This window comes from Culex pipiens, chromosome 2 (assembly GCF_016801865.2).
Source record: "Culex pipiens pallens isolate TS chromosome 2, TS_CPP_V2, whole genome shotgun sequence".
NCBI classification, from domain to species: Eukaryota; Metazoa; Arthropoda; class Insecta; order Diptera; family Culicidae; genus Culex; species Culex pipiens.
In genome coordinates, this window is record NC_068938.1 from 120,971,119 (window position 1) to 120,994,941 (window position 23,823).

The 23,823-nt window shown below is 37.2% G+C and overlaps 2 protein-coding genes across 3 annotated transcripts; both read left to right on the forward strand.

Annotated features, from left to right (window-relative positions):
• Positions 1 to 804: 804 nt before the first annotated feature.
• On the forward strand, positions 805 to 4,211 carry LOC120421360 (farnesol dehydrogenase-like). Of its 2 annotated transcripts, none has more exons than XM_039584549.2 (4): positions 805 to 969; positions 2,942 to 3,653; positions 3,749 to 3,895; positions 3,972 to 4,211. In XM_039584549.2, exons 2-4 carry the CDS (start codon positions 3,060 to 3,062, stop codon positions 4,011 to 4,013), a joined length of 783 nt encoding a protein of 260 aa, XP_039440483.1. In that variant the 5' UTR covers positions 805 to 969; positions 2,942 to 3,059; the 3' UTR covers positions 4,014 to 4,211. The 2 variants fall into 2 exon arrangements, with proteins under 2 accessions (XP_039440483.1, XP_039440481.1); XM_039584547.2 differs by having other exon boundaries at positions 805 to 967; positions 3,050 to 3,653.
• Positions 4,212 to 11,019: 6,808 nt separating this feature from the next.
• LOC120421358 (uncharacterized) lies at positions 11,020 to 22,988 on the forward strand. Its single transcript, XM_039584545.2, has 2 exons — positions 11,020 to 11,690; positions 22,183 to 22,988. The coding sequence occupies exons 1-2, from the start codon at positions 11,677 to 11,679 to the stop codon at positions 22,880 to 22,882; spliced, it is 714 nt and encodes a 237-aa protein (XP_039440479.1). The 5' UTR covers positions 11,020 to 11,676; the 3' UTR covers positions 22,883 to 22,988.
• The last annotated feature ends 835 nt before the right edge of the window (positions 22,989 to 23,823 follow it).

Consider the following 23,823-nt stretch of genomic DNA (forward strand, 5'->3'; position numbering starts at 1 on the left):
TAAAATTACATTTTTTTGCATAAGAGATGTTCTTATTCCCAGATGTAATATTACCATGATTTTTCTACTGTGTGGCAAATGTTCATGATACAGCGTTATGTAAAAAAAAAAAAATAGCTAAATCTAAACAGGAACTTTTCTCGTCGTGAATGTTGTTTCTTGCCAGAAAGGTACTTTTTGTTATTTCATTGGAAACGTATAAAAAATGTTTACCTTTGGTTTGACTGTAACAAACAAAAAGTAGAGGCTAATTAACATTATCATTGATAAATACGTTTTTGAAGGTTACCAATCTAAACCTTATTTATTTTGAAGAGTTTCAAAATAGGAATTTTCAAAAGACTTTCAAGTCGAAAATTTAGAATTATCATCTAATATTTTTCTATGTCGTCCTTTTAACGGTATGAAGGTTCCACGATCTTTTCCTAACCGCAGAAGTCTGAAAGCTTTTCAAGGTGTTTTAGGATGTCTATGATTTTTTTATATTTTTTTTTTTCAATATTTGGCTATCAGGGGCAAACACACGTGCAAATCGCCCATCAACCAGCTCAACCAATCGGTGTCCTCTCTCTCATGACGGCGACGACGTCCAAGCTCTCATCCTTTTCCCCAACCACTGTTTACTCTCTCTCTCACCTCGTGGTCATCTCACCGCAGCATCCCGTCGGGGCGTAATCAACGGACGGCGCGGCGCCCGCCAGCAAAAAATTACGCGCGCCAGAAGCAGCAGGAGCGGATCATCACCCAGGATTGAGCGTGAGAACACTTTTGCCGAAATTATTCTTGTATAAATAGGACCCGGCCGAGCCTATCAGGACCATTTCGTTGCAGTCGGTCGGTCTCGATCACGGGTTTTCGCGGTTCGTCGGTTAGTCGGATTAGCTAGTCTCGGATACTTAGATATCCAAATCGGTTTGGCTGGTGGTTCGTTGCTGCATTTGTGCGTAATAAATTATCCGGATCAACGGTGTGAGTTTCTTGAAGTGACGTGAAGGGAAAATTTTATAATAGAAATTTTATTTGAGCGATGAAATTAGTTTCAACTTTAATGGGCAATGTGTCGTGATTTACATCCAAACGTGTTAGAAGCTGTTGGAATAAAGAAGAGAGTTTGTGCATTTGGGCTAATTAAAGTGAAAAGTGGCGACAAAGAAAGACCAGAAGGGCAAAAGTGATCATAAGAAAATATAAATGAACAATTTGACTGACTTTGATGAATTGCAGAGGAGAGAGAAATAAACTTTAATAATTATTTGCAACGACCTTACTGTGTAATGGCAACAATATTTTTCAAAATTCACCGGTTAATCGTTTTTTTAGATTTCAGAAAATTCATCAAAAACCGTTTTCACAGTCAATACTTTGGTTAGACAGGATGAAAATTGGTATTCATACACTTTTACGTGGTTTTTGATCAGAGTATCGAGCAGCAATAATTCTCAGCAAATAACATAAGAAACTAATCAGATCAAGAAAATTTGCACCATTGCCTCACGCCCCTTAGGCCGATGCAAATATTTTTCAAAGTTTTTGTCCCTCGACCCTGGGGACGGAGTAACAAAACATAAAAAAATATAATAATTGAAATTACAAACCAGAATTTAACCGTATCGATGAAAAAACCATTTGAAAATGCATTATTTACCCGTACAGTTTATATGCAATCATTGTTTTACAAAAATGTAAAATCTCGAAAAAAAAAATTACAAAAAAAATCCCTTTACGGTTATGCACATCGAAATTTCACTAGAATTCAAAAGATATTTGAATTAACGCTTAAATTCTTAAACTGATTCTAAACACAGGGGACTGCATTTTACATTGATTTCAGTTGATTGCAACTCAGTTTCCATTGAAAATGTGAACTATTTTGAAAAAAATAATGTTTTTGCTCTCTGATTTTTCGGGCCGATATTGAGAGGGGGAGGGTGTAGGGGACAAAAACTTTAAATAAAATTTTATACTAGCCTTATTACCGAAAACGAAACAAATGGACCCAATCTAACCCTTCTTGGGTAGAATGCAACTAAAATTATGCTCAAATAAAAATGGGTCAATACAAAGACCGTGAATCTTGTTAAAATGAATTTGAATTTTTAGACATTCAATTACTTTCAATCAATTACAAAAAATAATTTTAAGGTCATTTTTTCGAAACACAGTTGCTTTTCTCCGTACATTTTGACGATTTTTCCCATACAAACTTCAAGCGATTAGAGGGAGGGCTTCCCGTGGTCATAATGAGCTCAAATTTGAATTTCAGGGGGTAGCCCCGAGAAAGCCGGAATTTGGACCACTCTACTACCTACGCTGGAAAAATCTCTCTAAAACTTACATCATTTTTTTCAAAGTTTACCCTGAAGCGTAGAAGCCGTTCCTTCACAGAAAAAAATAATGTAAATTTGGAAGCTGTAATTTTGGAAGGTTGAATATTACCTCTTTTATGATGTAATTTTACCTCAATTTAGACTGAAAAAGTGACATTACACCAGAAAAGTGGTAAAATTACACATTTCCAGAGGTAAAATTACACCTTTTTTCTGACATAAAAGATGTACCCTGGGAAGCCAGATGTAATATTACCATGATTTTTTTTTTCTGTGTAGTAGTAAACTTATTGATAATTTTCAACTAAGCCAAAAGTTACCTCTCTTATTTACAACAACGTTTCCGAATAAACTTAAGCTACAAAACCGCTCCATTTCAGGGCATGATCCCCTAAACAGCAAAAAATTGTGTAAATTTGGAAGGTGTAATATGGAAGGTTGAATATTACCTCTTTGTGATGTAATTTTACCTCAATTTAGACTGAAAAAGCATCATTACACCAGAATAGTGGTAAAATTACACATTTTCGGGGGTAAAATTACACATTTTTTCTGACATAAAAGATGTACCCCTTCCCAGATGTAATATTACCATGACTTTTTTTTCTGTGTAGGTGTACTGAGCCCGAATCTCAAATATGAGCTTAATTGATTGCGACAGGACTCGTAAAATCGGACCCGTTTTGTTACATCAATTAAACCAACTACACCTTTTCCATTAGGCCAGCAAAAATGAGCATCACCGACCGAATGAAGCGATGGGAAGGCAAGGTGGCCGTCGTGACCGGAGCCAGTGGGGCCATCGGTGGAGCCATCGCAAGGGAACTGGTTAAAGCCGGGATGATAGTTTGCGCACTGGCCAGGAGACGCGATAAGGTGGAGAAGCTGCGTGCCAGTTTGTTTGACGTGGCTGGAAATTTGAATTGCGTCGAGTGTGATATAACTCAGGAAGAGGATGTTAAGCATGCTTTTGGATGGATTGAAGGGGCTTACGGTGGGGTTGATTTGCTGGTCAATAATGCTGGCGTGATCACAAAGTGCCTGCTGACGGAGAAGAACAACACTAAAGATCTGTACACGACAATGGAGACCAACATCATTGGACTTTGTTTGTGCACTCGGGAAGCGGTGAAATCGATGAAGGCTCGAGACGTCCACGGTCACATCATCAATGTCAACAGCATATTCGGCCACAAGGTTCATCAAGCCGTACCGGGAACGAGGCCACTCAACGGAATGTACCCGGCGTCCAAGTACGCTGTCACTGCAATTACCGAATGCATTCGACAGGAGCTGGTATATCTGGATAGTCAAGTTAAAGTATCGGTAAGAAAACGACGTTCGCCATCGGTCACATTCGATAAGTGTACTAATTCGCTGCCCAAAATCTATCTCTTTCCCCTCCCCTCTACACGTTACAGAGCATCAGCCCAGGACTGGTGGAGGGTGACATCGTCGCTAATCACACCGTCAACGAGAACGACCTCGTTAAGTACATGCCAAAATTGAAACCCGAGGATGTCGCCGAAGCGGTTCTTTACGCCATCACCACGCCGGATCACGTTCAAGTAAGTGCCTCTTTGGAGACGCCGGCGCCTTGTCGAAAGGCCAGATCAATTAATCCACTGATGTTACATGTTACAGGTCCACGAACTTGTCATCAAACCCATGGGAGAGTTTTTATAATCAATGGTGTGAAACGAAACCGCATTCATTACGCTATAACAAATCCATTTAGAACAAGATTTAAACATTCAAATTTTAAGCATCAGCATCAGCCAAAGAAAAAGAACAAAATACAAAAGTATGCTTTCTAGCGCCATTTTATTTACTTTATAATTTATTTTTATACAGCAATAAAAACGAAGGAATCTCACCACTCTAGCTCTAAGCTCTAATGGTCAATATCATTTGCGATGAAAGAAATGCCCGGGTTACAACAGAAGCCAACACAGAACAGGTTAATTGGTCCGAGTTCTTAACGGTGTGCACCAAGGGAATTGGGATGATCGTCCGTCGTCGCACTTTATTCTTGTCTCTCGCTTAGCCATTGGGTGGCCTGGTTGGGCGGTGCTCAACTCGAAATCAAGGTTTTCTGTAACGACTGAATGTTATAAAATCGTTTTTTTTTTCTAAGAGTCTGTATAATCCGAATTAATTTAAGAGTTCATCTAAAACAAATTTCAGAATTTGAGCGAATGTGTTTTTTTTTATTTTTGTTTATACCAAAACATGTTGAACAGCTTCCTAACATCGTTGTTAAACTGAATAAATATCAATGCTATATGAAAGTTGTTGTAACTGCAGTGCGACTAATTTGATAATTTGCTTATGTTAAGAAGTTTTTAGACAAAAATAACACACTAAAACAATTAATTATATTTTTGATTTTAAAGCTAGAGCTGAAATATGAATTCCCAAAAAAAAAAAACATTTTTATAATCAACAAGTTTTTTTTAAACAAGAAAAATTGCGATCTTCTTAAAAATAGACAAGAAGATAAAAACAAAAATTAGGTAGAGAATGAATTTTAAAAACCAGCAGTGGGAGTGACATTAGATCTAGGGGATGAGATTGATTTTTTTTAAAGGATTTTAACCTTCCTTATGTTCTTCTCAATTAAACTAAATTCTGTTAAAAGGATTGAGTTGGGGACATCTTAAGATGACTTGAAAAAATCTTACTCCTAGAACATATCCTGTCATTTTGAAAGCTGTCTCAAATTGAGGTACGATTTTGACTAAGAATGAACTTTCGAAAAAGGAACTGTTTAAAAATCTCTACGCCTCTAATCTCTACCCCTCTAAGGGGTCAGATTAGGGTCAAATTTTAAGCGATTTAAGGTAAAGTTCATAAATTCCACCATTTTTTTTTTTTGAAACTATCCTAGAACAATTATACGTTAACAGTTTTTCGATGTTATTTAAATTGTTTTTGTTATAAAGAAATCGTTTTTTGACCCCCCACCTCGCCCCACTGCAATAATTACAGTCGACTCTCTGGCAGTCGATCTTTTCGGTATCAATATTGCTCCAGCTGTCAATATTTTTTTTCAGTCCCTTCAAGAAGCATGCTTTAATTTTTCGTTCTATAATTTGATACCTCCCGCTCTCGACGTTCCCTTCAATATCGACAAGGAGAGAGTCCACTGTATTAGAAAAAGAACAAAAATAAGGCTCAGTTCATTCATTTCGAGAATTATTAATATTCAGATAAGCATGCCCATTAGGGTGCTCAGAAAAAATGACCCCCTGCTCCACCAGTGAAAAACGGTTTATTGGGTTATTTTAAGCATCTGTGTAAATTTTGAGCAAAATTGGTTAAGATTAACCCATTGATACTCATCGCCTAAAGTTTGTGAAAAAAATGTTTTTCATGCTAAATTTATAAAAAAAAAACGAAGTTGACTTTATAGCTGTCGGCCACCATTGCTAGTACCAATCACTAGTGTCTTCCTTTTAACTACAAGGACTTCGCCGCCCTGGGCTCCTAAGTGTTTGAGTACGGCACGGAGCGACGGCGCCGGATACCCATATTTACACAAAGAATTTTTAGAGCGCTCGCCGCGGGATTCGAACCAACAACTTCTGGATTGTGAGTCCAGTGCGCGGTCCGATTTATCCACACGGGCGGGATTTCATGCAAAAATGACATATTTAAATCGCTTATAACTTTTCAAGATCAAGTTTTACAGCTTTGGCATGTTGGACAAAGTTGTAGAACATTAAATTTCCAATGAGAATCTTACTTTTGAGAATATTTGGATAGAAGAAGCGCGCCCTGCACACAAAACCGTAAGAAAATTGAGTTTTTCATACCTTTTTTTGATGTTTTCCACACTCAAAAAAAATAAGTCCGCGTAAACGTGAACAGAGATCATGCCACCGGGAACCAGGAAGAAAACTGTTCAACTTTTATAGTGCATTGCACTATGAAAGTGAACAGTTTTCTTCCTGGTTCACGTTGGCATGAACTCTGTTCACGTTTACGCGAACTTTTTTTTTTTTTTTTGAGTGCATACAAACTTCACCCTTGAGTATCAATGGGTAAATGAGACCAATTTTGCTCATATTTGACCCAGAGTCCTAACACAGCTTGTGGAGCGAGATTTTAACAAAAGTCCAATATTCTGGTCACCCTAATGTCCACACAAATCCTATATATCAATGCCTTTGTGCTCTCTTATGGTAACTAGATAGAAGTCCAAGCAAGCTTAGCACAAGAGAGCACAGAGTTATCGATGTATTAAAAAATGTTCAAAAAATATTCCTATGCATTTGAACAAAAAAAGTTGACAAAGCTCTTCGTCAAAACTTGATGGGAATGTTAATGAAAATGTAACATTAATCAAAACACTCTATCCGATGACGGGCGGACAGATGCTAGCAGAACAGATGTTTAGTAACCATTTGAATAAGTATAGCACTAAACCAAAAGTAAACATGCATGTATTACTCATTCAACGGCGCGAGTCCATTCAAATAGGCAGACAAACGAGTGGCTTCCGAAAAACTGTTGGATTTAGTTTATTTTCATGTAGCGATTTTATGCTGAAACATCTTAACCAGGAGCACACACACACCGCGACACATGTCGTTTCAATCAGAATTAAGCCGAGACCATTGTAATTAAACGAAATGTTCCCGCATAAATCATCTCAGCCCATTAGGAGTGGATTTACAACATGCTAAAACAGTGATTCTCACATCATCGCGTCAGAGGAGCAGATGAAAATAACTAAAGTTGACAAATTCCGCACATTTGCGCTTTTTATTGTAAAGTTTTCAGCATAAAACGGAACAAAACAAAATTAAGAAAAAAAAAACGTTTCTCAGCGCAAGTGAGCAAAGCTATCGATTCTTGTTAACTCTCTTGATTCGTCAATTTTTCATTCAATTAAACAGCTTTACGATGCAGGCTCGAAAGAGATTAAAATTAACATAAAAATAATATTCTTCGAAACTGGTTCTGTAATTGAGCTGCATCTCGATGAACGTTTGTGCATATCTTGGATTCTTTCAAATAGATTCTCAACGATTACATGCATGCATGCATTAACGATTAATCTTCGATGTTGATGATTATGATTATTTTTAGGAATTTGCGAATAAGCTAGTTTGAAAAAGTGCTTCATTTCCATCTTTGATTTGGCTATTGTGGTGAGTGAATTAAACCATGTCATCACTTCCCCTAATAAGCCAATGATAATTACACAAAATCACGCCTCGTAAAAACGAATCCAGCCAACAAGGGGAAGAAGCCGCAAACGTGAATTTAAATGATGTTCTGGTTTGATTTGTGGGTATAAAAATGATACCTTTTGCAATCAATTAGGCCGCCGCCAATTTGAGAAACAATAAAATGTATTCAATCTGCTGGAGTGCTTCTTGTTTCGGGTGAACTTCATCCATTTGTGGCAATTTTGTGGGGCGTTCCATTTTATTTTGAGTACAGTCATCCCACATATTCGAACACCCACATATTCGGAACACTTTTGTGTTAATTTGTCTATAGGATGCAAAATGCCACTTTTCTGCCGACCCTACTATTTGTAGGGCCTTTATTTGGTCATTCGCTTGCTATTCCACTAGTAAAAGTAGTACTTTTTAAACAAAAACTGCATTTCCAGACTATTTTATCCAGAGCAGCAAAACACTGCCTCCAAATTGCCTGTTCCATGATTGTGAGATGTTATTGTGTCTCCCACAATTGTGGAACACCTGAATTTAACTGATATTTTCACAAAAAAAATCATCATACCATTCATAAAACATTACTAAGCATGAGTTTTATTGGTTTCAGAGTGCGAAGTCATTATTTTGTAAAAATATGTACTCCTGGAGAGAAAAAAAAGTTTGTTTACCTCGCAAGAAAAGGGTGTTCCAAATTTGTGGATTTCAAGGGTCAATGTTTTTCTGTGAAAACTTGATATAAAACGTAAAAATGTACAACCGGTCTATACATCAATCGAAAGATCGCAAGAAAAGCTTTCACATGAAGATAAAAGCAAATGATTATGTTCTTTTATTAATTTTCTACGATTTGTTGAACAATGGCCGATCTGTAAACTGTTCCGAATATGAGGGATGGCTGTAGAGTTTCCCTGGCCTGATGTGCGAGTTGAACTTCATAAATAAAGGTTCTATCCACCTTGTAGTGTTTCTTTTAAATTAAAACATCGTTTTATTGAATTGTTAGTTATAAATTCTACAGTGTAATGAAATGGGCGTTTTTACACCGCCTACTCAGATGATTGCATTGATGTTTTTTTGTTTAAACATAAAAATAACTTCAAATTTTGACAAAATTCATGTCAATTATTTTATAACAATCATTAATAAAATAGTAGGCGGTGTTCATCGTGTGAAAAGTAATTAAATCCAGAAATTTTTTAGAAGGTCCCTATTTATTTTACTAAATTAGGCATAGCTCTGCTTTTATTGAACCAAAACTGGTACTTTTTTAGGGAACTTGTTCAGGATCTCTACAATGTTATTGATTCGAAAATGTTTTAAAATGTCTTAGTGTTATATAGCAGAGGATTGAAAAAAAAATTAGAGCCATTGAGTAATAAACAGCTTATCAATGAAATAATCTATGTTTTGCATTGTATAATGCTCAAATTTGTATCCGGGCAATATGTTACTGTATTCTCATGAAAAATTATGCAAATAGAATATTTGTATTCGGTTGTCTTGGTTCTTCAAGCTTTGATTTTGGAGTTATTTAAAAGAAAGTCAAAAATCTGGTAAATTTGGATCGGAAACTTTTTATTAGAGGTCAAGTTAGAGACTCCTTAGGCTTTTTTAAAATATGGTTATCAACATGAATGCACCGATTTCCAGCGACTTTTTTGTTAAATTTTGCCTTATTGTTCGTGATATCACCATTTTTTAAACCATACCCTTTCGAGTAAAATTAGGTAAAATCATCAAAAATCCGTCATTTTGCTTTGATAGTCGCCAAATCAACACCGATTTCGATTAATAAAAAGTTTCATCAGATATTAACCCAATACAAGTCTACTTTGATGGAAATCTCAGACCGCGATTTTTTATCGTTTTTCAATTTTATAAAGCCAAAAAGTTAAAATATCTAGGTTGACGCATAGATTTTGCTTAAACTTCGGCCATCGGCCTATTTTTCCATGAAGAATCGACTACTAAATATTCAGATTGATCTGAGAAACTTTTTTCAAAAATTGGTTCCAAAACGAAAATAGCATAGCATAGCATAGCATAGCATAACGGGTCTGCACCACGCTGTAGGGGGTGCCACAATGGTCAATTCAATATTCTTAGACAATTTGATTGCTGCCCGGTACAACCAAGAATATCTAAGAACGTAAATTTCCACACTGTGCTCCAAGGCTACGCCCATACAGTCCCGTGGGGATTTGGGAGGGGATGTTTTTGTTGTTCACTAGTGGCAAAAGTGCAGGGAACCCATGCGACTTTTAAAAGTGAACGGAATATTTTTGGGAGGTTTGGAATGGGGGTTAGGGGAATTTCATCGGGCCGATGAAAATGGTTGAGTGCGTAATGTATTTAATGATTTGAATGTTTGTAAGCGTAAATGTGAGTCTGTAGTGTATTATCTAATAAGCATATAGTTTTGTAATAATGATAAATAATAAATATAATAAATATAGTAAATAAAATGAATATAAGAAATATAATAAATACAATCAAGATGATTCCAGGAAGCTGTAAAAAAACAGTTATTTAAAATATGAATGCTTAGAAGGTTTCCATGCTGTTTTAGAAAGTTTCGTTAATTTAAGCAATTTGATCAAATATGGTATGAGGAGATGGTATACTACAGGAAAGGAATAGGATCAGGAATAATATGAACATTTAAATAAATCATATAGTGAGTAGACAAATTTACATATAGACATTTGATTTAAAATAATTCCAGAAAGCTGTAAAAAATTAAAATAATTTTAAAACTAATACTTCAGATGGAAACACAAATAAAACAACAAAGACACAAGAATCCTAACACGCGGCTTCGCACCTTCCACATAATTCGACATGAACACGATCACGAATACAGCACAAAAAGAACGCCACAAAAATCCATCTTCTCGGCGCTGCTGCTCACACGACATTCAAATTGGTTCCAAAACGAAAATGGAAAATTAAACAAATAGAAAAAGTTCGAACTTCTTTTTTGATTTTGTGAAAGTTTGTAGAGCTTACCCGTGTCATGAAGATTCAATATCAAATAAATGTGATTTTTTTTAAGATTATCATAAACTTCAATACTTTTCTCAATCATTTCCCACTCAACTCGTACTTTGGGTTCATCAAGATTTGGAATTTAAAAAAACGCTATTATAAATTTACTTCTGCCATTCTTGATTACCGCCCTGCCTGGAAGAATGAGTAAATTTCAGCAAGTTTCCGACTATGTATATCATCTCATTTTTGTTGTCTTTTTTGTTGTTTAATGCTTGGGCCCAAGTTCTCAACGGCTCTGGCGTCCTCAGCGTCATCATCAACATGATCATCATGTTTCGCGAATATTTTTATTGCCCACCGGGCCACCGGGTGGTTTGGCTGTGGTGGTAAATTGGACCGACTCTGCCCATGCCCAACCACCGGGGTGATGTAGGTAAATATGTTTCGGAAGGTGTGTTGTGTTTGGCGTGTGAAGCCACCACTGACCGACCGCCACCGCTCAATCCATTCCTCGACTGACCGCGGCGGTTGATTCTGGTGGCGTCCGTCGTCCGGTGCGGAGTTCTTTTTGCGCGCGCACGCTCACGGGTCTTACTTTTTAACTTCGTCGTGTGGAGAACTTACGCCGCAGGTTCAGCGCGTTCAGGTAGACCGATCTTCTTCGGCGTAGAACCCGGCGTGAGGAGGAAACCCAACAGAGCGCGGTCATTATCAGCGTTCTTCTTCGGCTGAAGCTGCTGCTGCTGTTGCCATTTCTTCATCATTATGTTGGGAAAGAACGAGACATCGGGCAGAACCGATATGTGTACTATATAAAACTAAAATGTCAAGAAGAGCTTTAATTCATTACGGTTTTGTGTATCGAGGTGGTAACACATGCGCGCGTGGCATTGAAATTAAGCAAATCTGAGACAAGTACCCGGCGTGTCGAGATCGATGGACACTGTTCAGCTATTAGGAGTGGATGGGCTTGAATAATGATTTCGAGCCAAGTGATTGAGCAGGATTGAACCAAGCCGAAGAAGCCCGGGCTTATAGTTTGGAAAAGTGGACCGATTACGGCGCGTGTTTGTGCACGATCCTTGAGAGTGTCTTCAAGTTAATTTGTGAAGGAGTTTTTTTTTCTACTAAATCGAAACCGGAATATCGACGAGACGAGCAAAATGCTGTACTTGAAGTGAGTGTGGTGTGGTTTGGTGAAACAAAAGATTGCTAATTTATGCCTTGGTTAATGCTGATCAATTGAATGGACGTTGTGTTGTGTGAAGAAGAGGAAAGGATTAGGCCTTAAAGATCAGCAACAGCATTCTGTGAGTTTTGATTCAGTGAATCAAGCGAAAACTTCACAGGATATTCGGATAGATAAACGAGTACTCGAGTAGAGCATATGGGTCATTCAATGTTACTGAGTTCACTTTCGGGCTTGACCTTCACAGACTTGGGCCAATCCCAATATTTTTGGTTCTTCCCCTTTCTGGAGGATCTTCTATTTTTTTACTCAAAACTAAGCAACTATTAGACCAGAAGACTTTCATTCGGTATCATTTTATACGAAATTGTCCAAGTAATACGATAGAAACAAAATATTAACCCCCAAATTTCCCCCAAAATCACTGGAAAACCCAACGCATTTTAAACACGGACGCCCAAGTCTCCCGTTGGAAATGGTAACTCCAATGGAATGGTAACTTCAATTCGCTGGTTCTCGAGCATAACTCAACCAATCGGGACGATTATTTTTCTCCAGTGATTTTATATAACTTTGCAGAACTCGATTTGATGAATTCTGTAATTTTTGCGATCAAAAACATCGTTACAACATTTTTTTTTAACGCGATTGCTTCCGTGGAATTTTGGGCGAATTTTTGTAACACGCGCAGCGCAATCAGACATTAAGTTAGAAAAAAACAGTTAGAAAAAATATCGAAAATATAAACGACAATAATTGTATTTCCATTACAAAAGGAGTGTTTTAATTTTAGCCGAGTGTTTTACTATAGGAGGTATTAGACTATGACAAACAAGCAAACAAACTCCCACTTTTTGACAGTTTGTTTGTTCGCAGAAAATGTCAACCGTAATACATTTCGCTTTGTTTGTGAGTTTGACAAACTGTCAAACACGAAAATGTGCGAGCATGTTTGTTTGTTTGTCACAGTCTAAAACCTCCTTAAACGAAACGAAGTTGACTTTATAGCTGTCGGTCACCATTGCTAGTACCAACCACTAGTGTCTTCCTTTTTATCTACAAGGACTTCGCCGCCCTGGGCTCCTAAGTGTATGAAAGTATGGCACGGAGCGACGGCGCCGAATACCCATATTTACACAAAGAATTTTAGAGCGCCCGCCGCGGGATTCGAACCGTCGACCTCTGGATTGTGAGTCCAGTGCGCGGTCCGATTGATCCACACGGGCGGGACCTCCTTAAGCAAACTTTAATTTTATAACATTCAATCTTTTTCAGACCGGTGGGTCATTCTTTCACAACTCACACAGCAGTTGCCCCGACCTTTCTTAGTTTTTTTTTAATTCAATCCCATTTGATCAGGGTAATTCTCCACTAACTCACATGATATCGGGAAAAGATGTCCCGACCCCTCTTCGATTTACGTGAAACTTTGTCCTTAGGGGTAACTTTATGTCGTGACGGAGGGGCGTTACAACCCCTTATATTTTTGAACATGCGAAAAAAGACAAGTTTTTCAAAAAATAGCATCTTGAAAAGGTAATGTGATGGAAATTTTGTGTCAAAGGAACTTTTGTGTAAAATAGGACGCCCGATTTGATGGCGTACTCAAAATTACGAAAAAATGTATTTAAAAATGTACTTAAAATGCTGTTTCAAAACTAGATTTAGGCCGTTGCAAATATTTTTCAAAGTTTATGTCGCCCCCCCCCCCGCCCCCCCTTCAAAATTGGTCCGAAAAATCAGGGGTCAAAAAAATATGTTTTCAAAAAAAAAAAAATAAAAAATTCAATGGAAATAGAAGTCTAATCAACTGAGAACAATCCAAAATGCCTTTTTCTGCATTGATAATCATATTTAACATGTTTGGACTCATTTAAAAATATTTTGAACTTTTATGAAATTACAGTGTACAGCACCGCAAAAACTTTTTTTTCTCGCAAAAATAAAATTTTCGTCAGTACTTAGAAATTTTGGAAATCAATGATTGCAAAACAGGTGTATGATGCATTTTAAAACACTTTTTTCATTCAAATGTTGGCGCAGTGGCCTGTCATTCCAATTTTTAACTTTTTTTATTTTTTTGCCCCTCCCCTCGACTTTGATCAGAGTCGAGGGACATAAACTTCAAAAAATATTTGCAACGGCCTTATATAAAAAAATAAAATTAACGAGATATTTCAATGGCATACTTTGAATTTTTCAATATTATTGCTACATCAAAATTCCAGTGAATACATTTTTCATGGTGTACATAACCAATAAAATAAATAAAAAATCGGCAAGTATGAAACTTGACAACACGAAAAAAGGGCTCTTTTCCCACATTTTGCGGGGTGCATTGAAGTATTTCGTAGGGGGGTGCGAACATCGGCAAGTAAAGAATTAAAATAAAATTAGATTAAAATGCATAGAAAAACATTACACTGACCTACAAAAGTTGTCAAAAATGACTGCGCAGCCACAACTCGAGGGAAAGCATGCAGTTTGAGGGCCCCAGAATCACGTGCACTTTGAATTTTTCAAAAATATTTAATGGTTTTCTCCAAAGTTTGTGTGGAGAATTAGGGCGGTTCGTCGCTGTTGCATACAAGCAAAAATTGCATGCAATATGTGGTAGCAGTGAACAGCAACTTTTGAGAAAAACCATTCGGCCTTGTCTAAATAATTTTGTTAAATTCAAAGTGCACGTGTTTCTGGGGCTTTCCCTCGAGTTAGGCCTGCACAGAAATGTTGTTGGTCGGTGTTATAGTTAGGTAAAGTAACAGCATTTCAAAATTTCGTCTTCTTTGAGACGGGTTTTTCTTGTGCTTTTCAATGCAAACCGAGTGTATGAATTAAGTGGTGCGTTCATAAAGCGATTTGAGTACATGGCCAATTTAAAATCTTATCAAAATGAGGCAACAACCTGGATCGTACGAAACACAGAGGGTATTAAATAGGACAAAAAATATACATTTCATTCGAATTTTTATTCTCTTTGGGGTTCAGAATCATTTTCATTATAATTTAGTAATAAATAAAATAAATCAAACCGCCTTTAACCTTCACATTCGCCACAAACGTTACGATCCCATTGTGCGGGTTCTTCGTGGCTACTGGGCCATTTTAATAGCGGCAGTTAACGTCATGCGGCTTCATTTCACATTAAATGCGTATACCCGACCCGGCCCCCGGGAACCGATAATTGTGGTAATTATTAATGTCATGATGATGAAGATGGGTCTAGTCTCTTGCGCGGGTAAATATAGAACAAGAACCAGAACCATCTCACGCATCAACCAACAACAACAGCCCAGAAGATACACGCCAGGGCCAGATTGACAAGTCGTGACCGCGAGCTTACATGCATCACCGGTGTGACCGTCACCAACCCCAGTGGTCAGCTTAGGCTAAGAATGTCTTAACTAGGTACGCTAGGACAGCCATCATCAACGAAGCAACTGTAAATGAATCTTGGGAATGGATGGCGCGCAAAAGTGCCGGAGCTCAGACACTTTCTTCCAATGGCAAAGAGATAATTTGACGGCTCAAGTTCATTGAACTGGTCCACTTCTAGCGACGGCAGGTGTTACGATGGATTGCCAAATTATTCTACTGAATTAATTTTGCCCGGAGTGCCTAACGTTGAATTAAACATCTGTGATTTAGGAGCAACTCTCGTTCTCTTTTTTTAACCATTAATCATATCAATAAATCTTCTTTATAAATAATGCTTAAGCCATTTTCTTACAATTTCTGGTGAGGTAGAGCAAAACATTAAATAAAAAAAATGAAAATTTAGAGTTTAGTAAAACAAAATTTAATAAAAAAAATGAAATATCAAGTCAAAACGAAAGCCTGAAAAAATTAAAATAAAATTATTTTTTTTGCTATTTTTACATTAAAACTGAAAAAAAAAGAAAAAATATCACATCACCTTTAGAAAAATGAGAATTGCATTTTATCTTGACACCAAATGTCACTCGAGTGTAACTCATCGAAAATGTTTAACAAATGTTGTCTGCGTTCATTGTCAATTAGTACAACTGAATGAAACAGCTCAACGACAAACAACAATCGTACGATTTGTTTTGAGATGTACGTACAAGTCAGGCTCAGCCCGTACTTACTCTTACAGAACCGTTTGGTGTGATGTGGTTTGTTTTGACGCGAGATTTACGGATTTTCTTGCGTGTATGAGAGGGGAGGTTATGTCGTTGTTGTTTTCCCTCATTCGAATGAAAAATAATTTCGGGAATGTGCACTTTTTTATGACAATTGTGTGCGCCCATTTCTATAACTTTCACTTCCTTGTGGTTGAAATCGTAAATAAAAATGTACTCAGCGGTGGTACAGATAAAAACGAAATTACAATCATGGCCATGATGTAGCAAATTTTCTTCTAAAAATAAACAAGAGATGCTTCATTGAAAATTTTAATTTACGAATAACGATAGAATGGTTCTTAAAGAGAACCAACAGACTTAAAAAAAAATTCTCCCGTGATCAATTCAAGAAACTTTACACCAATTTTCGTCAGTTTAAAAATTAAATAGAAACGGAAATTGAAATTACAACCATGAATTTAACATCTCAATAAAAAATTGTTATGAAATGCAATATTCACCAGTAAAATCTAAGTTTTGACGAGAACATTTTTTTGCGAAAAAATAACTTTTTGCGGTGTTGCATTGAAATTTTACAAAAATTTCAAATATTTCTAAATTGTTACAATCATGTTTAAAATTATTATCAACACAGAAAGAATCATTTTAAAGTGTTTTCAATCTATTTGCATTAAAATTGTTAAGATAAACACAAAAATGTGTTCATCAATTTTATGATATTTCACAAATTCTTGGCAGTAGCATAGGTGTTATCTTCTTATCTTCTTATATATATAAAAAATTTCGACGGTTTTGTTCGAACGCGAATCAGTTCAATACGGAGCGTTGGATCGAGGTGCTCTTTGTTGCGTTGGAGCCCAAAGGAAGGTTCTTAAGCCAAAAAGTGTCAACTTTAGCCACTCTGGAACCGATTCCGGAAAATCTGCAGATTGTATGGGAAAAGTTACGTAAAATCAAATTTTGATCACAGGAGGCTGAATAAGCCAACAGGCAAGAAACGTCAGGAAACATTTAAAGGGCAGGACGAAGTTTGCCGGAAAGAGCTTGTAATTTATAAAGCATTTTAAGAAATTTTTGCTGTCAAATTTGTGGAATAATGCACGAAAATTGAGGTTCCTCACTTTTTTTAAACACTAATGTATTGGTTTGCAAAAAAGAGCAAAATAAAAATTTAGAAAAGAAGTTGAAAGTGTAGGTTTTCCAAAATTCCTTATTAAATAGAAGTGCTAATACATTCCAACCAATTGTAACCAGCAAATCGATCCCAAATTTTGGGAGCTCGATCCCAAATTTTGAGAGCTCCCATTCCCCAGGATGCCATTCCCTAGAATCCCACTCTCCAGTATAACCCATTCCCCAGAATGATCCATTCCCCAGAATGACCCATTCCCCAGAAATATTTAGGATCTTGAAAAACATGTTATGTTTCCCATTAGGCATAATGCCATTTAGCATAACGCCGTTTGGCATAACATAATTTGGCATAATGGCGCATATTGGTCAATAGGCAGATTGATATTAAATTTTCAACATTGTTTTAATATAAGAATCGCTTTAAAGAAGACATCGCGACTTGTGATAGTTGATGACACTAATTGTTTTTTTTTTTTTTTTCATTCTTTAAGAAGGGACAATTCTCTTTACTAGGGATAACTGCTAAAGGAAAATTCAACTTGTGTCAGTATGCTGCAGTTATCGCAAGTCAAGAGAGTTTTCCCTTCTTTAAAGAAGGCAAAATTCAACTTTAAAGGGAAAATTATACTTTTGTTAGTAATTATCACAAGTCAAGAGAGTTTTGCTTTCTTTAAAGAAGGAAACATTCAAATATTGTTAGCAGTTATCACAATAAAGGCGAAATCTAAACACTTCACACTTTAAAACTGATCACTTTTTGAAATAAAGTACATTCATAATATAAAAAACTTTTCTGGGGAAAGGGTCATTCTGGGGATTGAGTTTCTGCGGAATAGTCCATTCTGGGGAATGGGATTCTAGGAGAATGGGATAGAACCAGTTTTGAGGTCGAAAAGTCATCGAAATTTTTTCTGCTAAATTTCTTACAATTTTTAACCCCAAAAGACGCTTTTCCTAGATTGAAAATAAAAAGCACAAAAATCGATGTCAGTGAATATGTGCAACACGTGAAATCAATTATCTTTAGAGAGGACTGTTATCCATACTAGGCATCTTTGTCGATTTTTAAAGATACTACGCCTGCAAAGTCAAAATCGCGTGTTGTTACAGTCCAAACTTAATTATATGAATTCCTCGGGAAATCTCACTTCGGACTATCGAATCACTAAACTTTTTTTTCTCTCTTCTTTAGGGTCCTTAAGCTCAAATAAGTCAAAAAAAATGTTCTAATATGATTTGGAAATTTTTAACCCAAGATGGCAGCCAAAATGGCGGAATTGAAATAATAATTTAAAAAAAGAGTTTTGTATTATAACAGGCATTTAAACACTCAAATTTCATTATAACGGGGTCACAGAACTGGAATTTGATGTTATAGGTGAGAAATTATTTAAAAAAAAGGAAAAATGTGTATCCGTGCTACATATAATCGTACTTCGGATAATTGAAATCTAGACTTTACCATGCATGGCATGGCATGACGCTAAACTGTTTTTTTTTCTAATTTTGATACCACCCCAATTATTCATTAAACCAGCTCCGAGACTTTTGTGAGCAAGGCTAATTACGACTGCCGAGTAAAATAAACATCTAGCTCATCGAAGTGTTCCACCGTGAAGCAGTACTTCTCTAGATGCATCTCTTTTTTAAACAGAAGCTTTCACAATTTACCCCATTTTACGGTGCAAAATTCATTCAAAGAAAACACTTTACTCACTCTCCGTGCGATCGTTTTCAATCGCTTCGCCGTTTCGTTCATTGGCAATAGTGCTGCTGAGAATGAAAATACACAAACCCTTTCCATCGCTGAATGAAGTGCAAACCGGCACTTGCTACCGCAACCGATAACTTTTGTTCGTTTTTGCCCCCAAAGAAATCACTCAAAGCGCAGGCAAACAAAGATTGCGATCATCGATACCTGCTTGCCGTGTGATTAATTGAGCTGTCCTGATTTGATTTCGCGTTCCAGTGGGCAGGTGCGTTTTATATTACGGTGGAATAAAACAATAAAATCAAGCTGAAATTGACGTTCTAACTGTTTTCATTTTCTGAATGAGGATAATATTTCAATTTTATGGAACACTTTTTAAGTCCAGCGAAAATCCGTTTGTGTCTTTATGCATGACATAATTTTCACACCAATAGTTATTATTTTGATTCTAAGTTCACCCTTATAGCCATGGGAATATTCTAGCCTTGAACTTCAACAGTGTTTTGCGCTATTTTTATTAAAGCACTAACCACAATCGGCTGCTGTGCCGCAGATTGAGCGCAATAAACGAGTCTAATTAAAAATTCGTCTGTCACTTCTTTTTTTCTTCACCCGAGAGTAACGACTTGGGACTTGGGCGGCCCCGGCGACCAAAGCGGACTGACCACGGACCAAGACCAGAACAATTCCGAACGGCAAGGTGGTATTGGCGGCGGTTGGCCGCCATCGGGAACGGTTTGGCCGAGATTGCAGGAATTCTTTTGATGTAATAAATTTTTTTTTCGCTTCTGAAGGGGTGAAATATAAAGAGCATTGATGGATATCCCGGGATTAAAACAGGCGCGAATTATGCGACAGATGATATGCGTGGCAAAGCATAAATTAATCCACTTTGAATCGGTTATCTTGATTTGAGAGTGTCGACAAGGCCCTCGTGAAGCGTTTCTTCTTGTTTTGTTTTCTGAGAAATATAATATTGTATGCCCCAAGTAACCGCGAGGCACTAAATAGCGGCATTAAATCAGCATTATATTGGCATTTAATACCAGCAAATAATGCTTAAAAACATTAAATCAGCACTTTTCCCTTGAGAAATATTTCAAGTGGCGCACAGTGATGCCGATTTAATGCCTCACCGAAAGCTCGAACAAAAAAACTGCTTTATCGACGTCAAGGCTGGGGGAAAAAAAAGGACAGCTACCCAGTCAAATCAATAGTTTTCCGAGGAGTGCTTGGTCCACGGTTGGCAAAATTTCACAAAGTGTATCAGACTTCCGGAAAGCAGCTTATTGCTTGTAAGAAAAGTCATACAATTTACCAGAGAACTTTTGATAATGTCCTTTGTCCTTTGGACATATGTTTTGAAAAATTTGGCTTAATTACAGGCTGCAGTTTTCCACAAAAAAAAAAAAACACTTCAATCGGCGGGAATTGAACCCAGTTCACGCAAAATTAAAATTTATGCACACCGGGGGAACTGCGCCTTAGCCAGCACGCTTATTAGAACGGTATGACGGGAGGAGGATCAAAGTCAATAAGAGCGTGTCTGGCTGAAATGTGTCCCGTATCGATGGGTTACTTTGTTGATAAACATCAAATGCTTTGAAGCACATTTTCAATGTCGTAAATGGTGATTTAATGCCAGTTGTAATGCTGCAAAGTTTTGGTACTATGAGGCATTCGCAAAGCTTATTTACTACTTCAAATCATTCGAGTGCTGATTTAGTACTGAATTAATACTTCAATTTAGTGCTTGTGGTTACTTGGGTGGTCATCAAATGAGATAAAAAAACGTTCAGACATTTTTTTGTTTGTAAAAATGTTATTATGGTTTTTTGTTTTTGAAATCTGTCAAAAGTGTCATAAATTGTATTGCGAATTTTTTGGTGGACCAAACTTACTTTTTTCTCAGGTGTTTAAAAACGGGGATTTTATAGAAAACTTTGATGTTTAAATGTCAAAAGTCGGAATTGTTGTGCTTTGTTTTTGTTTATATTTCGAATGGTGTAAATCCCTCCCAACGAGAAAGTTAAGAACACATAAATTTGAAATGATGAATATGAACGAAAAATCAAAGTCGCTCGAAGCGGGGTTCGATTCCTCCGTCCTTTGGATTGGTAGGCAAAAATGCTAACCACTAGGCCATGACGACTTGGTGAGCGTGGACTGGAATAAGGAATACTGTTACAGAGAGCGAGTTGTGGCGCTATAACCACGGCAAATAGAGTCCAGGGCATTCGTGGAAATACAATGTCCCATCCCAGAGGGTCCCGGAGTACCAAACCTTCTTAGCATGGTGCTCCCAACGAATACAACCAAATCTCGGAGCGTATGGTGGTGTGTCCCCACGCTTCTTCCTCCCCTGTCGATTTAGAATTGTGTTGTTGTTCAAACACTCAGTGCTCAAACTCAACCCAATTACGAGTCATCTCTGCGATACGGCTTTACGCAGTAGGCCTGGCCGCTTCAACGCTTGTGATGTTTCAATGCATTCCGATGCAATGGCGCACTACAAATGTTAATAAATGACAAGAAGAGTGCTAGGCGTCATCTAACCAAGGCACTCTCCAGGATCCCTTCGAAAGATTGGCTGCGCTAGGGTCTGATTAGATTAGATTAGATTAGATTAGATTAGATATTTCGAATGGTGTAAATCCTTCATTTGTCCAATTTTTGCATTTTGTTTGTCACTCTCACTTTATGTCTCTTTGTGAACTCTTTATAGAAATAATCTTTTCTTGACCTTTTTGTTGCAAAATGTTTGACATGAGTTTCTGAACAAAACTTAGTACTAAGCTATTGCCAATGTACTTCCAATAATACAATAAGACCAATGCAAATTTTATTAGATGTGGCGCTCCCCCTTTCACATTCACCTCTTCTTTTTTTTCTTGTCAAAATATTAGGGGGCAAAAATATATTCCTTAAATAGAAATTTTCAAGAAAAAAAACCTACAGCCGATAGTAAACTATTCAGAATACATTGCAAAACGTTTTTCAGTTTTTTTTAGATAACCACAGATCAAACAAAGTCGTGAATGGAATTATTTTTTCAGTAAATTAATTGAGATTTTGTAAATTGTTGACAGTAACAGACCTGTTACAATGCTTCAACACTAAAAAAAGCGTAAAGCTTGTTTTTTTTTAATTTTGTCTCCACTCGATCTCGATCGAAAAAAATCTTAATACCCCAATTCCAAGTTATTTATTTTCAAAAACGAATCTGTTTATTTTTCCAATCTCGAATAGTGTTTTAATGTTTAAATTAGGCGTGGTCTACAACCTCCAATCAGTTGTTTTAGTCTAAAATTGTAATTTATGCTTGTTTTACCTTTTTCATAAGGCCGTTGAGCTACCGGTTTCCCCCGAAAAATTTTGGAAGAAAGTTCTACTTTCATTTTTTTTTTGTGTAAATCGTTAAAATAGAAATATGTGTAAAAAAAATTTACATCATTTTAATTACAAAATGTGAACAAAGAATCAAAACGGATACTTAAAAAAAAATCTCTTATTTTCCCTAACTTTTCAGATTTTTAACAGTGCTGGAAATAACAGTGCTGCTCATGCTGCAACAAACTCAGGCACAATTCAAAATCCTGGGAATCACTTCCGGCCGGTCAAACAACGGCGATGTCGCACTTGTGCAAATCAAACCATTGCAACCAAACGTGTCTGAACCAGTCCAGTCTAGATCGTTTGGAGACGAGCCGATAATGATGGTGGAGAGCAGCATGACTCCAAATACCACAGTGAGAATAATATCGATGCCAACCGAAGCACCCGTCGAGTCCCAAACGAGCAAAATCATCAAACTTCAAATCATGGACTCGTTGCCGGCTCGGAATATCTCAACCCGGGAGGGCAAACTACAAAATTCCGGAAACCATCGAACGGACAACGACATCATCAACATCGCTCCTCTGCAGAGACCCACGATCGCAACGTCCACGCTGGCCAGTCCCACGTCCTCACACCGCCGGAGGGCCACCGGTTCCGTCAAACTGACAGGCGATTCGGAGATGTTCTTCATCCACAAACCCTCGTCACCGGCGCCCTTCAAAAAGCAGCACCAAAGCAAGGAAAACGACGTGATTGCCGACTACGTGATCCAACGGTACAAACGCCGGAAGTACAAGTCCAAGTGTCGCTGCGAGCGAATCTGGAACTGTCCGCGGATTCAGATCTCGATCGCGAGGTGCGCCCCCGACTATTTTATGTGCTGCTTCTAGGCTCATAACGGAGCGCGCCAATTAGTGGAGGGCAGAATTTTAACAGTGATAAATTAGACCTAGCCTCGTATTTATAACTATTTATGAAATAAAAGAAGATGAACAAGAAACATTCCAACTGTACCGCAAGCTGAACCCGTTTCTCATTCGCAAGAAAGAACGCCCAAAATTGGAGGTAGAATTTGGGGCCAATAAAGTTTGTTCGCTTCTAACCCTTTCAGGAATGGTTTTTTTGATTAACTTAGAGATTATGCTTTGATAAATCTGCATTTCATTTGAATTGGTTTACAAACTAAAAAGCGCACAATAAAAGCCAAAAGAAAAACAATCCCAAAATGGCTTTTGATTTAATTTTGCTGAGGATGTGTTTCAACAAACCACAAAAAAGTATAGCAATTGAACCACTAACTTGGATAACCATGCGTCTCCACAAGACCCCATCTGAATACGCGTAAATATCTGAGTAATTATTACAATTTACCAAATCTAGCTAAAATTTAGCAAAATGTGTCGAGAAATCAGCGTTGCCTTTGTCTTACAGAAAAACACCTGAAAACATCTTCACAACACAAAATTAATTTAATCAGCTTCTGAACAAAATGTACAATGAGCACCCAGAGCGCACCTCTGAAAAAAAGAAAGTGCTATGAAGCCGTCGGGAGCTACAGCATCTAACTACAGGCGTTTTTCTAAAAGCTCTTAAATTTTATCTCTCTAGAGCTTCTGCAAGAAGTAAGGTAGTTTTGTCAGCAGTGAAACCCTAGCGACCTAAAACAATTTGTTGCTTCAAATTACTTTATTTTTAATTTCTGTAGTATATTTTCAATAAGGTGAAACCTTGGATATAAACAAGCAGCCTATCCCACTCTTACTCAATGTGCTGTTCGCCCATTTGAAAAGTTACTACGGATTTATTTATTTGCCCATTCCATCTAAAATGC

Excerpts from the sequence above, each read along its gene's own strand:
- LOC120421360 (XM_039584549.2), top strand. The coding sequence starts at position 3,060 with ATGAGCATCACCGACCGAATGAAGCGATGGGAAGGCAAGGTGGCCGTC. Across the intron at positions 3,654-3,748 it reads ATAGTCAAGTTAAAGTATCG|AGCATCAGCCCAGGACTGGT; the intron begins GTAAGAAAACGA and ends TACACGTTACAG. Across the intron at positions 3,896-3,971 it reads CCACGCCGGATCACGTTCAA|GTCCACGAACTTGTCATCAA; the intron begins GTAAGTGCCTCT and ends TACATGTTACAG.